Source organism: Lates calcarifer, unplaced genomic scaffold (assembly GCF_001640805.2).
Source record: "Lates calcarifer isolate ASB-BC8 unplaced genomic scaffold, TLL_Latcal_v3 _unitig_5844_quiver_765, whole genome shotgun sequence".
Lineage (NCBI taxonomy): Eukaryota > Metazoa > Chordata > Actinopteri > Centropomidae > Lates > Lates calcarifer.
The window spans coordinates 22,282-34,912 of NW_026117758.1; the positions used below are offsets into that span (position 1 = coordinate 22,282).

General features: G+C 41.8%; 3 protein-coding genes across 5 annotated transcripts; all 3 read left to right on the forward strand.

Annotated features, from left to right (window-relative positions):
* Window positions 1–11: 11 nt before the first annotated feature.
* LOC108877157 (placenta-specific gene 8 protein-like) lies at window positions 12–1,731 on the forward strand. The gene is made up of 4 exons (XM_018667112.2): window positions 12–579; window positions 987–1,125; window positions 1,245–1,411; window positions 1,493–1,731. The coding sequence occupies exons 2-4, from the start codon at window positions 1,011–1,013 to the stop codon at window positions 1,709–1,711; spliced, it is 501 nt and encodes a 166-aa protein (XP_018522628.1). The 5' UTR covers window positions 12–579; window positions 987–1,010; the 3' UTR covers window positions 1,712–1,731.
* Window positions 1,732–2,655: 924 nt separating this feature from the next.
* Window positions 2,656–9,013, forward strand: LOC108877155 (UDP-glucuronosyltransferase 2C1). 3 transcript variants are annotated; one of them, XR_007812488.1, is made up of 4 exons: window positions 3,704–3,763; window positions 4,967–5,050; window positions 5,410–7,595; window positions 7,641–9,013. XR_007812488.1 is itself a non-coding variant. In XM_051069100.1 (3 exons), the coding sequence occupies exon 3, from the start codon at window positions 5,413–5,415 to the stop codon at window positions 6,997–6,999; it is 1,587 nt and encodes a 528-aa protein (XP_050925057.1). In that variant the 5' UTR covers window positions 2,656–2,712; window positions 4,967–5,050; window positions 5,410–5,412; the 3' UTR covers window positions 7,000–9,012. The 3 variants fall into 3 exon arrangements, 2 of the variants coding, with proteins under 2 accessions (XP_050925057.1, XP_050925056.1); XM_051069100.1 differs by lacking the exon at window positions 3,704–3,763 and adding an exon at window positions 2,656–2,712 and having other exon boundaries at window positions 5,410–9,012; XM_051069099.1 differs by having other exon boundaries at window positions 5,410–9,012.
* Window positions 9,014–9,904: 891 nt separating this feature from the next.
* On the forward strand, window positions 9,905–12,268 carry LOC108877137 (G-protein coupled receptor 4). Its single transcript, XM_018667091.2, has 3 exons — window positions 9,905–10,386; window positions 10,484–11,349; window positions 11,757–12,268. Exons 2-3 carry the CDS (start codon window positions 10,769–10,771, stop codon window positions 12,178–12,180), a joined length of 1,005 nt encoding a protein of 334 aa, XP_018522607.1. The 5' UTR covers window positions 9,905–10,386; window positions 10,484–10,768; the 3' UTR covers window positions 12,181–12,268.
* The last annotated feature ends 363 nt before the right edge of the window (window positions 12,269–12,631 follow it).

The window sequence follows — 12,631 nt, forward strand, 5'->3', positions numbered from 1 at the left end:
TTTTATAATTGTTTGGTCTCTTTGATCGGTTGTTATCCTTCAGAAGTGTGTGTATATTTATATATGGGCTTATTTTTATATGTATGGATGTATTAATTTTACCATAAGTGTTGCTAGCTTTTGGAGCTAGAGCTAATTTTTGAATTTTTGCTAATCTTTGACTAAACACTGGTATATACTATATACTTACCTACACATTATGTATTTACAATATACTATAACTGATAGCTGGAGGCAGTGGAGATGTTTTATTACATCCTGATAATTTATTAACTTTTAGCCTATTTTCCAGTAGCACATACGCCATTTTTCCTTCTGTTTTAATTGCTGGAGCTTTTCATATGCATTCATATTTAAGTATTTTGTATTTAAAACATGGGTACTGTACGTGAGTCCTCTTGAACAGTGCAATAAAACTCAAACCCTGTGTGATAGTAAGCACATTAAATCTCAGTGTGTGCTATCATATGCAAACCACACATGCAAATCTGCCAAAGTTAAATTATGCCTTAGAGCATTAAATGCCAACATTTGCTCGCTGTGATCAACCCAGTGTCCACAAAGACGCTCCAACACCAGGTGAGTGTTCAACAGCTTAAAATACACAATCTAAAACTCTAAAACAGAAAACACTGCAGCACAGAAATTGTATTTGAAGACAGTAGGCTTGATGATCTAGTATATGAACACGTTGAACAGCTGATTATATTAACACCGCCTCCAGGTTCATGTGAAACGCTTGCAAAAATGTTCTGATTAACAGTAAACAACTGTCACTAAGTGTTAGAACATGCCAGATATGTGAGTAAATGGTGTGATTACTGCGATGGGGATTGAAATGAGCCGTATCATGACGCAGAACAATTGAAGGAAGGAAAAGTTCTGGAGTTCTTCAGATATTTGGGCTTGAGGTTGACTTTGAAAAGGTGCAATGAATGTCGAAAGAGTCCCATGAGAAAAATAATACTACGTGTTTGCATTTTCAGGCCTTCCTTATTTGAGTGATTACTATGGCAACAAATGTGTTCATCAACAATCAGCAGCCTCAGCCTCCGACTCTGGTTGCTGTCCACTCTAATCAGTGGAGCACCGGCATCTGCGACTGCTGCAGTGATTTAGATGTTTGTAAGTCTGTTTCTCTGCAGCCACATTTTGTAGTTTTCCACTATGACTGTGTGTTTGCCTTCCTCTGGTGCATGCAAATAGTGACATTTGAGACTTTAAGCTACAGAACCTTGTTCCAGGTTGCTTTGCCTGCTGGTGTTTTCCCTGCTTCACCTGCAGCACCATGTCTACGTTTGGAGAGAACTTCTGTCTCCCCCTGCTGGATATGATGCTCAGCACCCAACCATGCACTCCCCCCGTGTCTATGTCCATGAGAGTTGCTGTGCGCAGCCGCTATGGAATCCAGGTGAGTTTAGAAAAACTTTCTGAAGTTTTTTTTTTCTTTTTTTTTCACGGCTTTCTATTCATATTTTGTGTCTCTTTTCAGGAAGACATGACAAGTGACTGTATGTATGCTACTTTCTGCAACACCTGCTCGTGGTGCCAGATAGCCAGAGAGATCAAGAGACGCAAACAGACTCTCACAATCATCAATGCCCAGCCAGCGTACATGGGTGTCCAACAGTATGTAATGAACGCCCAGCTCGGAGCTGTCACATCTCAGCCAATGATCTCAGCTGAGGTCCTGACCTCCAGGGCCATGTAACCACTTGTTTGCTTTTAATTCTGCTAATCTATATTACATATTTGGGTCCACTTTTAGACTTCGGTGAAAGAGAATTTTATCAACTTTTCAATATCCAGGAATGTCACCCTGTTTCCTCCAGGATATAAAACATCTGCAGAGCTGTCCTAACATGTCAGGGGCAGGCATGTGGGAAAATGATAAGACAAATATGTGCACACAGTCCAGTGTGATAGAAAGATAATGATAATGAATGATTTGATTGTCTCCATAGATAAAACTTACAGCCTTTGGAATGTGTAGAATCTGAAGCTTGAGTTATTTTGTTTTATTTCACTGTAAGACATTTCCCTTTCTCAAATGAAATACTGGACTCCTCACTCAGAGGGTGTGCAAGAAGCTTCAGGAATAGATCTCATGTGCTGGTGGAGGTAGGACTAATTTTAGTTCCCTAAAATTGAAAAATGTCAGCACTGTTCCCAGTCTAAATAAATATGAGCCCTCTGTTTTTTTGTCAGTTGTTTAACTGGCTACTTCACACACACATACACACCATTCAGCTGTACAGCCACAGCATTTAAACTAGTGACTGGTTTTTAATACTGTGACCTGTCGGTGTGATGAAAAACTTCACTTTCTAATTTTTTTATCTGTAACTTCTCTGCCAGCAGCAGACTTCCTCCCTCTCCAGTTTGGATTTCTTTCAAATTCCAGTCAATTTCCTACAATTCCTATAACAATACTTGTAAACTCTATGTGTTGCTACTGGAGAAAATAAGGATTTTACACATAAAGTCAATTTTCACAGGGTATTACTGTTCTTTGTGTTACAGAATCACTTGAATGTCAGAGGGACTGTGGGTGAAATCTTGTGTCTGATTGGCTGTTTCTGCTCTGAGTACACATGTGACTAATCATGTGATCACTGTTCTTAAAGGGTACCAGCATACCTTACTGTATGTAGCTGTGAATGTGTCTTATTAGAGAATTTATGAGATTGCGCCTTTGAGGACTATTTGAAGGTAACTGCAGTACATATAATCCTGATCTGCACAGTAATAAAGTCACGTGTTAGTTTGGTTTTACTTACTTCGTGGACTTTAGTATGTCACTGTGGTAAACATACTGTATACATGTCACATTTAAACTACAGCTATCAAAGCCGCAAGCTGCATGTCTTTATCTCTGTGGTCTACTGTTACCTCAAACTGACTGCTGTTCACAGGCTCAGGTTTACATAACTCCACAGAGGCAGAGGAGAGGAGGGGAAGGGTGCAGTCTACTGATATGGCTGCTGAACAGTGACTCGTGCTGTTATTGTAATCACTTTATTTTCCCTCCGCTGTGTGACCTTGCCGCTTCCTTCTTCCCTCGTTCCCTGCCACTCCCGTCTCACACTCCCTGAATGTGTCACGGTTTGGATTTTTTTTCCCCTGTTCTCCCTGAGGTTTCCTCAACAATCTCAGCTGAATTAACTGCATTTGTAAAATTCTGTGCCTACTGTTTACAGCTTGTCTTGTGCTGATTCTATTAGATGAGTGGACGTGAATGGAAAGACAAAAAAAGTTAAAATGACGGGACACAAATAAGACAGATGCTAAATGTTGGGTGACGAAGCCATTACTAACTCAAACCACTGATTTTAAAGTAATATTATGCAACTATTTCACCTTAAAATAACGGCTTCAAAATCATTTTGATCCCACAGGGACTTGTAAAAGGGAGACTGGTGCCTCTTTCATTCACATTCAAGAGTAATGCCAAACTGTAAATCAATTAAAAAATATAGAAGTCATCAAAAACCAGCGTTCATCTCTGATATCCAGTGAGGAAAGTCTGAAAATGTTACAGCGACAGAATTAATTAGAATTAATTACCACTTGCAGCTGCTTTTAAGAACAAAACTTCAGACCTTTATGACTTACATATGATCCACATACTGGACTTTGACCTGGCAGAAGGGAGCCTGTCTGTGTAAAGGTCAAGCTGTGTAGAAACCATAGCATGTAATATCCTGGCTCACTCAGGACCTGGAGCTCAAGCCAAACTTTTGGATTTGGATACAACATCCAGGTGAGGCATTTGATTAATCTTTAACAGAACAATTTAACAAAGAAAGCTTATCAAATACAGTAGCTGGGGACTGTACTGTATGTAGAATCATATACAAGGATAGTAGAAATAACATTAATTTAAAAAATGTATGTGTCATTACAAGCAGGATTAGATCAAGGTTCAGTCTCTGTAGCTGCAGAACATGTGATCAAATGTGCATCTCTGTGTATGCAATATCTTATTACTTACGTTATTCACTTTACTGTCACAACTATTAATTGTCAGAAAATTATGGGGCCCAATCCCTGTTGTGTAACATATATGCAGGTAGCCTTACACTTGACACATTGTCAACCATCAGCTGATAAACTAGCAATGAAACCATAGTTACCACCTCATGGTTGCATGCCTCTGCCAACTAGTCCAGTTGCACTTTGTTAATGTGTGAATTCTTGAGTCATGGCCAAAAATGTATTTTGTGAGATCACAGTGACCTTTGAGCACCAAATTCTAATCAGTTCATCCTTGACCTCAAGTGAATGTTTTATAACTGCACTTTATCACTAATGAACTTCTGAGCAGCAGTGCATTCTTCTGTGAAAAACTAATATATTGGCCTTTATAAACATAAAATGCAATATGTTGCCCACCACTGACTGTATTTTCAAGGATTATGTCCACTTTACATAAATTTCAGGCATTATACTTTTTTGCTAGTGTAGTACCACATTAAATACACTCACACCATGTGATCCTGCAGTTTACGGAAGACATCATTTGTACGTTTTACAACATTAATAGTTCTTGGTGTGCTGGGAGAGCCTCTAACCTCCAGAACAGTTTCTGTGGCTTAGAAAGTACTTGCAATGGTAGTATTTGTAAAGTGCAGAAGTCTTAAAATGCTGCTGAGCAGACCACATGGGTAAAGTATAGGAGAGGAAAACTCACAGGAGAGACCAGCTGGAATTAAGCTGAAATACCCACAGCAACAACAACTTCTTGGTTGCTGCTATAGGTATGTCTGAGCTCTCGGGCTGGTGAGTTGCTTTAGCATTGTCTAAATATACAACGCTCAACCTTCTTCAACAATTTTCTTGACACTGTGTGAAGCAGTACTACATTTATGTTTGCATCTGTAATTTCCAAGGTGAGGGACATACAAAAAAGGGATCTCTCACACCATGACAATGACAATAATAATGCAACACTTCTTCTCTGCAGAAAACTGTAGGGTAAGACTGAACTTCTTGACCCACCCCTGCATCGCTTTTTCATTGTCAGTTTTTCTGCAAATTTCTGGAACAGGTAGGCAGATTTACTTCATATCCTTGTTTGTCTAAATTTGAATTTTATCATCATTTTCCGCCTTCCTTTTCTGCCTGGATGCAGGTCAGACCCATATTGTCTGGAATTCTACAGTGCCTTGCAAAGCAGTTGGCTTTCAAAATTAATTAGGTGGAACTTCATCTCACACCTGGTCTTCACAGTTAATTTTCTGATCTTTGCCCCTGTCAAATACAACCCACTATGCTCTGAATGAACCAAACACTAGCTATACACAGCACAAATTAGAAATGCAGATTTCTTCAATTTTTCACAGACAGATGAGAAAACCTAATACCAGATAGGAAAGTCTAATCATTTCTATCTGTTATTTCTCCCAGGACATGTCCACCACAATCCCAATATTCCTGACAGGCCTCTGCTTCCTGCTGCTTAAAACCACTTGTTGCAGCGGTAGCAGGATTCTAGTAGTGCCTGTTGATGGCAGCCACTGGATCAACATGGAGGTGATCCTCCGAGAGCTGCACTCCAGAGGCCACAACATCACTGTGCTGCGCTCTGCCAAGAGTTGGTACATCCCTAGTAACTCCCCCATATATACTTCTATGAATGTGAGCATGCTGGAGGATGATGCAGACAAGAATTATTACAATAAAATGCTACAAGATGTTATGGAGTGCCGCAGGTCGCTGTCTTTTAAACGCACCTTCTGCCAGCAGCACTTGATCACATCCATGTTGGCACAGGGCCATAAAATCCTTGCCAGAGCAACAGCTACAATGTTGGATGACCCTGTTTTCATGAAGAAGCTGCAGGATGCAAAGTTTGACCTAATGTTAACAGACCCTGCTCTGACTATAGGAGTTCTTCTGGGTAGTTACCTCAAGCTGCCGATGGTTTACAATGTGCGCTGGATTAATACTGGGGAGGGCCATTTCACCATAGCTCCCTCTCTTATCTCCTATGTCCCTGTGTCAGGAAGTGAACTGCATGATCAGATGGATTTCCTGGAGAGGACCAAGAATATGCTACATTATCTCCACAGTGTTGTTGAACAGCACTTTATCATTAACCCTGCTTATTCAGATCTGTTTCAGCGGCACTTCCCTCCTGGAACTGACTTGCTGTCTTTGCAGCGTGCAGCTGATATCTGGCTGCTCAGGGCAGATTTTGTCTTTGAGTTCCCTCGACCCACCATGCCCAATGTGGTCTACATAGGGGGGTTCCACTGCAAAAAGGCCAGACCTCTCCCTGCTGAGCTGGAGGCCTTCATGCAGAGCTCTGGGGAGCATGGGGTGGTGATTATGTCTCTGGGGACATTCGTGTCAGCCCTGCCTCGAGAAGTCACAGAGGCCATCGCTGCTGCTTTTGCTCAGCTCCCTCAGAAAGTGGTGTGGAGGTTTCTGGGTGAAAAGCCTTCATCTCTGGGGAACAACACCCTACTAGTGGACTGGCTGCCTCAGAACGATATTCTGGGACACCCCAAAACTCGTGCCTTTGTGGCCCATGGAGGCACCAATGGGATGTATGAGGCCATCTACCATGGTGTTCCTGTTCTGGGCCTGCCGCTCCTCTTTGACCAGTTTGACAATCTACTCCGGCTGAAGGTGCGCGGGGCAGCTCGAGTGGTGGAGGCCAAATCACTCACTAAAGAAGACTTCCTTGAGGCTCTAAAGGACATCCTGGAGACTCCCTCATATCGAAGCAACATTCAACATCTCTCCCTGCTACATCGTGACCAACCAATGTCTCCTATGGACACTGCCATCTTTTGGATTGAGTATGTCATTAGGAACAAAGGAGCGGCCCATCTGCAGTCAGCAGGTTTTAGTCTGCCTTGGTACTCCTACTTCTGCCTGGATGTGGCTGTATTAATCATGGCCCTCATTGGAGCCCTTGTCTGGGCATCAATCTTAATATGTAGGTTGCTCTGCTGCCAGAGGTTCAGGAGAAAGATAAAAGCAGAATGACTGATTCTAACCTAATTTTACTTTCACTTATATATTATACAGTTCTACATAATCTAGAACTGTTTTGATATCCCCAAACATCTTGAACACATTCTTGTGTTTTCAAGCTCCCTAGTCATAAAACCAGCTTTTCTGTTAAGTCAAACTGAAATTATAAAAAAGGTCTAACATGGCATATCATCAGATAATTTCCATATAAACTACAGTAGTTTATCAAGGAGGTCAAATTTCTGATTAGCAAAAATGATGACAACCTCCCTCTGACAACCTGATCGTGGTGAATTTATGATTAGTTTCATACACTTCCTGTGTGGCCTGTTGAAGAAAATTCTCAAGTCCTATTTCAAAGTTTGCTGTAGTGGTGGTGATTTATTGGTATTCCAGAATACGGTGAGTCTGCTGACACACACAGAGTGGGTCTGGGATGGCAAACTGACCCAGAGTGAAGGGCAGGGGGCCAGTTATACAGTGGTACAGGGTAGTGATCAAACAATGTGAACAATGGTACAGGATAGATCACATGACACAGACAAGACCTTTTGTTGACTCAGTAGGGAGCAGGAAGAGCCAGACTTGATCACCTTCGCCATTGTAAGGTGTGACATAATCAACATTGGCCTTGATCAACTTGCCAGTGCAAGGTGACATAATCAACAGTTAGAAGGTATGATAAACAGAAGGACAAGGAAGGGCCTTTAACATACAGTTGCAAACAGTGGTTTCGGACATTAATTAATTATGAAGTCCTTACTATCCAAAAGGTGTATTTTCTTTCTCAGACCCAGTGGTGACATGCGTGAAGGGAAACTTCTGAGAACTCACATGGACTGTGTATCCTCAAGAAAATACAATCACTGGAACATTATATTATCCTTTTTAACATATTTCAATTTAACTCTTTTCCGGGGATGTAAGTATATAAATGTAAAGTATCTTATGTACTGATGAATAAATTAATTCCTGAATAGCTGCATGTTTCTTTTAAATTATGCATACTTTTACTTAAATACAATATGTGCCTACAAATCAAGATATTGTCATAACATGAACACGTTAAACATGTTTAATTGTCAATGGCAGATACTATAGGCTACACTGTACCTTTAAACAGATTATAATTGCAATCACATGGAGTCTTATCATGAGATCACTGAGTTCAGTACTGTAAACCACAAACAAATGTGAGATTGTGGTGTTCATTGTTTTTGTAGCTGCTAAATTTGGAAAACAACCTTGGGCCAGGTCAAACAGAGAGCTCAAGCACTGAGGAGAAAAAGTCATTTGGTTAAAATGAAACTGGCAGCAGAGCTGAAGATGGTTCACCATGTTCCGGTGAAATGATTTTCCAAGTCAGTTTGGAATGTTTGTCTCCCATTTGGGAAAAAAAAATAAAGAGAAAAACTAATATTTTTGTTCAGTGATTGGGGTGTTCAGTATGGTGGTGATTCAGAGGAAAGACAAGCGCAAATGAAATGACATGGAAAATGGGTTGCATAACACCACTATGTGCTGAGAGTATATACTGTGGTTCACACATTATCCCACAGAGCCACCTACAGAGGGCCCCAGATGAAGTGTTAAGGTGATGATGCAAAATTGGTTGCAACAGTCGAAGTGGGCGCTTCAGTATTCATGCCATAACCTCATATGTTTCCCACACTGAACAAGCAGATATTAGAAGAAAGAACATATAATAAAATTAATATTGTGTTGCGGTTGTTTACAGTAGCACTTGAGCATATTAGAGTACGTAGTTTCCCATTTATTTCCCCTTACCCAACTTTTTTTCTGTCCTCATGCAGCAAATACCGTGACCACAAACTCGTGTCGGTACTTTGAGTGGCAGAAAGATGAAGCGATGAGGCTGTCAGTTTTTCACATTGCAGCTTCCTGTATGATCTTCGTTCTGCATAACTGTAGTGAGACCCAAGTTCAAGAGTTTAAACTTTGTCTCTTGTTTTCAAGAGACAAAGTTTAAACCAGTGTTCCCTCCTCTATGTGCACACAGTACGTACAACTCTCTCTTTCAGGGCAATTCCAGTAGAGAACAGAGGACTTCCTGCACTATGCAGCCAGACTGCTGCGGGAGCAACTTATCATGCTGTGTCTCTACTGGAACCTTCTCCAGGGACACTTCCCCCTAAAGCTGATCTGTTGTTTGTGTAGTGTATAGTTGATATGTGTTGTCTCATGCCCAAAATGGTCCACAAAGGGGGCAATGGAGACCTTTATCCAGAGTTCCGGAGAGCATAGGGTGGTAGTAATATCTCAGGAGACTGGTTGGTTTATTAGTGTGTTATTCGATAAATCAGAGATCAGTGACATTTAAAGGAAACAAAATGAGTGATTAGACCCTCCTCCCTTTGAAACCATGTGGTAAAAATATTGCCTAACACCCATTGTCTCGACATACCCATTCTTCAGCCACACAATTTCAATTGTGTAAGCTTTTTTTTCTCCCTGTGGTGCCTGAGAAAAATTTATCTTGGGTAAATTTAACATGTTCACAGTCTACAAACTGTATTAATTGAATTGATTCTGAAGAGGAAAAATGTTTAGTTTTAGTTTTACATGTTATTTAACTTCTACTTTTACTGATCTCTTCTACAGGGTTGTTTACACGCTCTCTCTTTCTGTGGTTTTTTAAATCTCATCTGTCGATCAGCTCTCTCTCTCTCTCTCTCTCTCTCTCTCTCTCTCACTCACACACACACACACACACACACACACACACACACACACACACAGATCTTCACCTTAAATTTTATTGACTTGCACTTACCTAAACCTGTTTATAGGTTTAGGTCCCCACAACACACGTACGTTGACCATCTCCTCACACAGACAGACATCTTGTACATACACACAAAGATGCACAAGATAAGCAGAAAAATATAACACCCTGTTTAGTTATGAAACACACCTAAAGCTGTTAAATGAAATTCCTGGATACTTACATGGCAGAAACAATATTCAAATGTGTTGAAAAGCATGTTTAAAGACAACATATAGCAGAAGGGTTAATGTGTTTAATGGCTCATAGCCAACAGCCAACTATCTAAAGGGCATTAGTGGACACCCTACATTAGTTCCTCCCCTTGCAGTCCCCGTCCACCTCAATCATCCTGTCTACTACTGGAGTAAGGAGAGGGAGACGCAGAGAAAGAGAGAGTGTATGTTTTTGTTCTTTGGCAGAAAGGCGTTCTCCTGCCTCAGGATGTTGCCTTTAAAGCTGAAGAAGTAGGTTTCCTGTGGAGGAAACGATCACAGAATAGACAAGGCTTGGTCAAGACACCATGTTCCCAGCATTTCATGAGCACAGGTCACCAAGCTGCAGAGCAGGCAGCAAGCTTTCGTGGAACTAAGTTGGTCTAACATCTTAGAGAGGTGAGTGAAAAGTCTTGGTTTGTATTATTTGGATTAATTCCCCATGCACCTGCTGATAGTAAACCATCTGAGAATTTGCATGCTATCTGCTTTGCAGGTGTTTCTTTCCCCTGATGGATCCTGGATGCTATGGAGGCTGGTTCACTGGAAGCAAGAAGTTAGAGCCTGACCTTCTCCACATAGGAATGTATTTATGAATATTACACAATGGACCAATGACAAGTCGATGAGTCAAACTGATAACAACTGAGACTTTTTGTCTTTTCTTTTGCTCTGAGAGAATGAATTGGTATTTCTACACCAACGCATCACCCTGAAAGTGCCAGTCAATGTCTGAGTGAGGTTTCTAGTTTCTCATGCCAGGTATTTAACCAACAGAGACATGTCCAATGACAGTTGCAACCTTCCCTTGGACACAGACACATTTGGCCTGACTTGTATCTATGGACTGATCTTCTCTTTGGGTCTCCCCAGCAACCTGTTGTCTCTCTGGGGACTGTATCAACTGGGTCGCTCAGGTGGGGGAGGTTGTCAGCTGGTCTACATCCTCAACCTGCTGCTGTCAGATCTCCTCCAACTGCTCACCCTGCCACTGTGGATTCTTTACCTTCAGGGTGCGCACAGCTGGCCTTATGGCCAGCTGACCTGTGAGCTGGTTGGCTATGTGTTTTACGTGAACGTCTATGCCAGCGTCATGTTCCTCTGCCTGATAGCGCTGGACCGCTGCCTGGCCATCGTGTACCCGCTGAGCAGCCGAAGGGTCCGGACTGTCAGGGTGGCAGTAATGTCAGGTGTAGCCGTCTGGACCCTGACCTTCCTGTTCTGTCTGAGTGGGCTGCTACCATCAGTGTTTGATGCTGACAGAAAGCTGTGTCTGGAGCAGTACCCCGTCAGCCCCAGATATGCCCACTTCAAGATCACCACCGTGGTCCTTGGTTTTCTGCTGCCTTGTGCCATCCTAGGGTGAGTTAACCCCAAGCTCCTAGTGGGGATGTTCCTGTTGTATCCCCCACATGTAATATTGTTTGCAAACCTGTTTATGTAAAGGTTCTGTGCTTAAATGAGTCTCCAGTACACAAGAACTTCTCTCAAGTCTAAGGCATCTAAATTGTCAGAAGCAGATTATTTACCAACTTCAAGTTGAAAGTGTGTGTTAAATCTGTGTTAAATCTGAAAAAAAATGATGTGAATGTTAATCGGGGAGTATCAGGAAATCTTTGTGATACTGAGCTACCTTTTTTTGTGTGTTGCATCCTGTGGGTTTAACAAAGGAAACCTCATTTTTGTCTGTCTTTAGGGAACGCTATGTCATTTTGTATATTCTGATGATCAGGCTGAGGTTTTATCTGCATTTGTGCTTCCTCCCTCAGCTACACATCCGCCCACATCGGGGTGACACTACGACGATCCCCTTCCCTCTCCGACCATGAGCGCCACAAAATCGTGGGCATCCTGGTTGTCATCACTGTCAATTTCATAGTTGTGTTTGGGCCCTACCACCTCGTGGGCGGATACAGGTTTGTGTCCTTGCTGCTGACTGACGAGCCGTGTGGATTTGAGCGCTCCATTTTCCTCATCTATCGCCTGTGCTACGGTTTGACCAGCCTCAACACCTTGCTGGATCCCCTCTTCTACATCTTCCTGTGCCCTGATGCTCGGCTAGAGCTGCAAAGGTCCTTGCCCTGTCTGGGAAGGGGGCAAAACACCCGTAAAAAGATGACCCTCAGCACCAGGGCTCACTCGGACACCCAGGGAGAGAGTGGAACTGGACATAATAATCTCCTAGTAGTATAACTTGGATTTGACCACAGACCTTATTCCTGCTATTCAGTCGAAGCAACTGCACCACCCAGTGGAAATAGATGTGCAGTGTGAGTTTCAGGCTCTCAGTGAATACATAAATTTGCCTCTGAGTATTTCCCCCTCTTCATCCAAAGAATTCTACTTGTACAGTTTTTAGTTTCAGTTTCTCATTTAGTCACCTAAATACTCATTCAGAGGCTGAGGAAAACCGAAATATTTCAGAGATGTGCAAAGACTTGAACTGTTGCTGACAATAACCTAAATATTGTATAATTAACTACAAATATAGAAATTCACAGTTTCTTATTTGTAAAAAAATGAAGTGACATTTTTTGATAATCACTGTTCCTTCAAAGTAGAGCCATTTAACTGTCTGAAACATGACCTGGAATTTGCTTAAAGATGTTTGCTTTAAAGAGACTGACCTGTGTATGGAAATAAA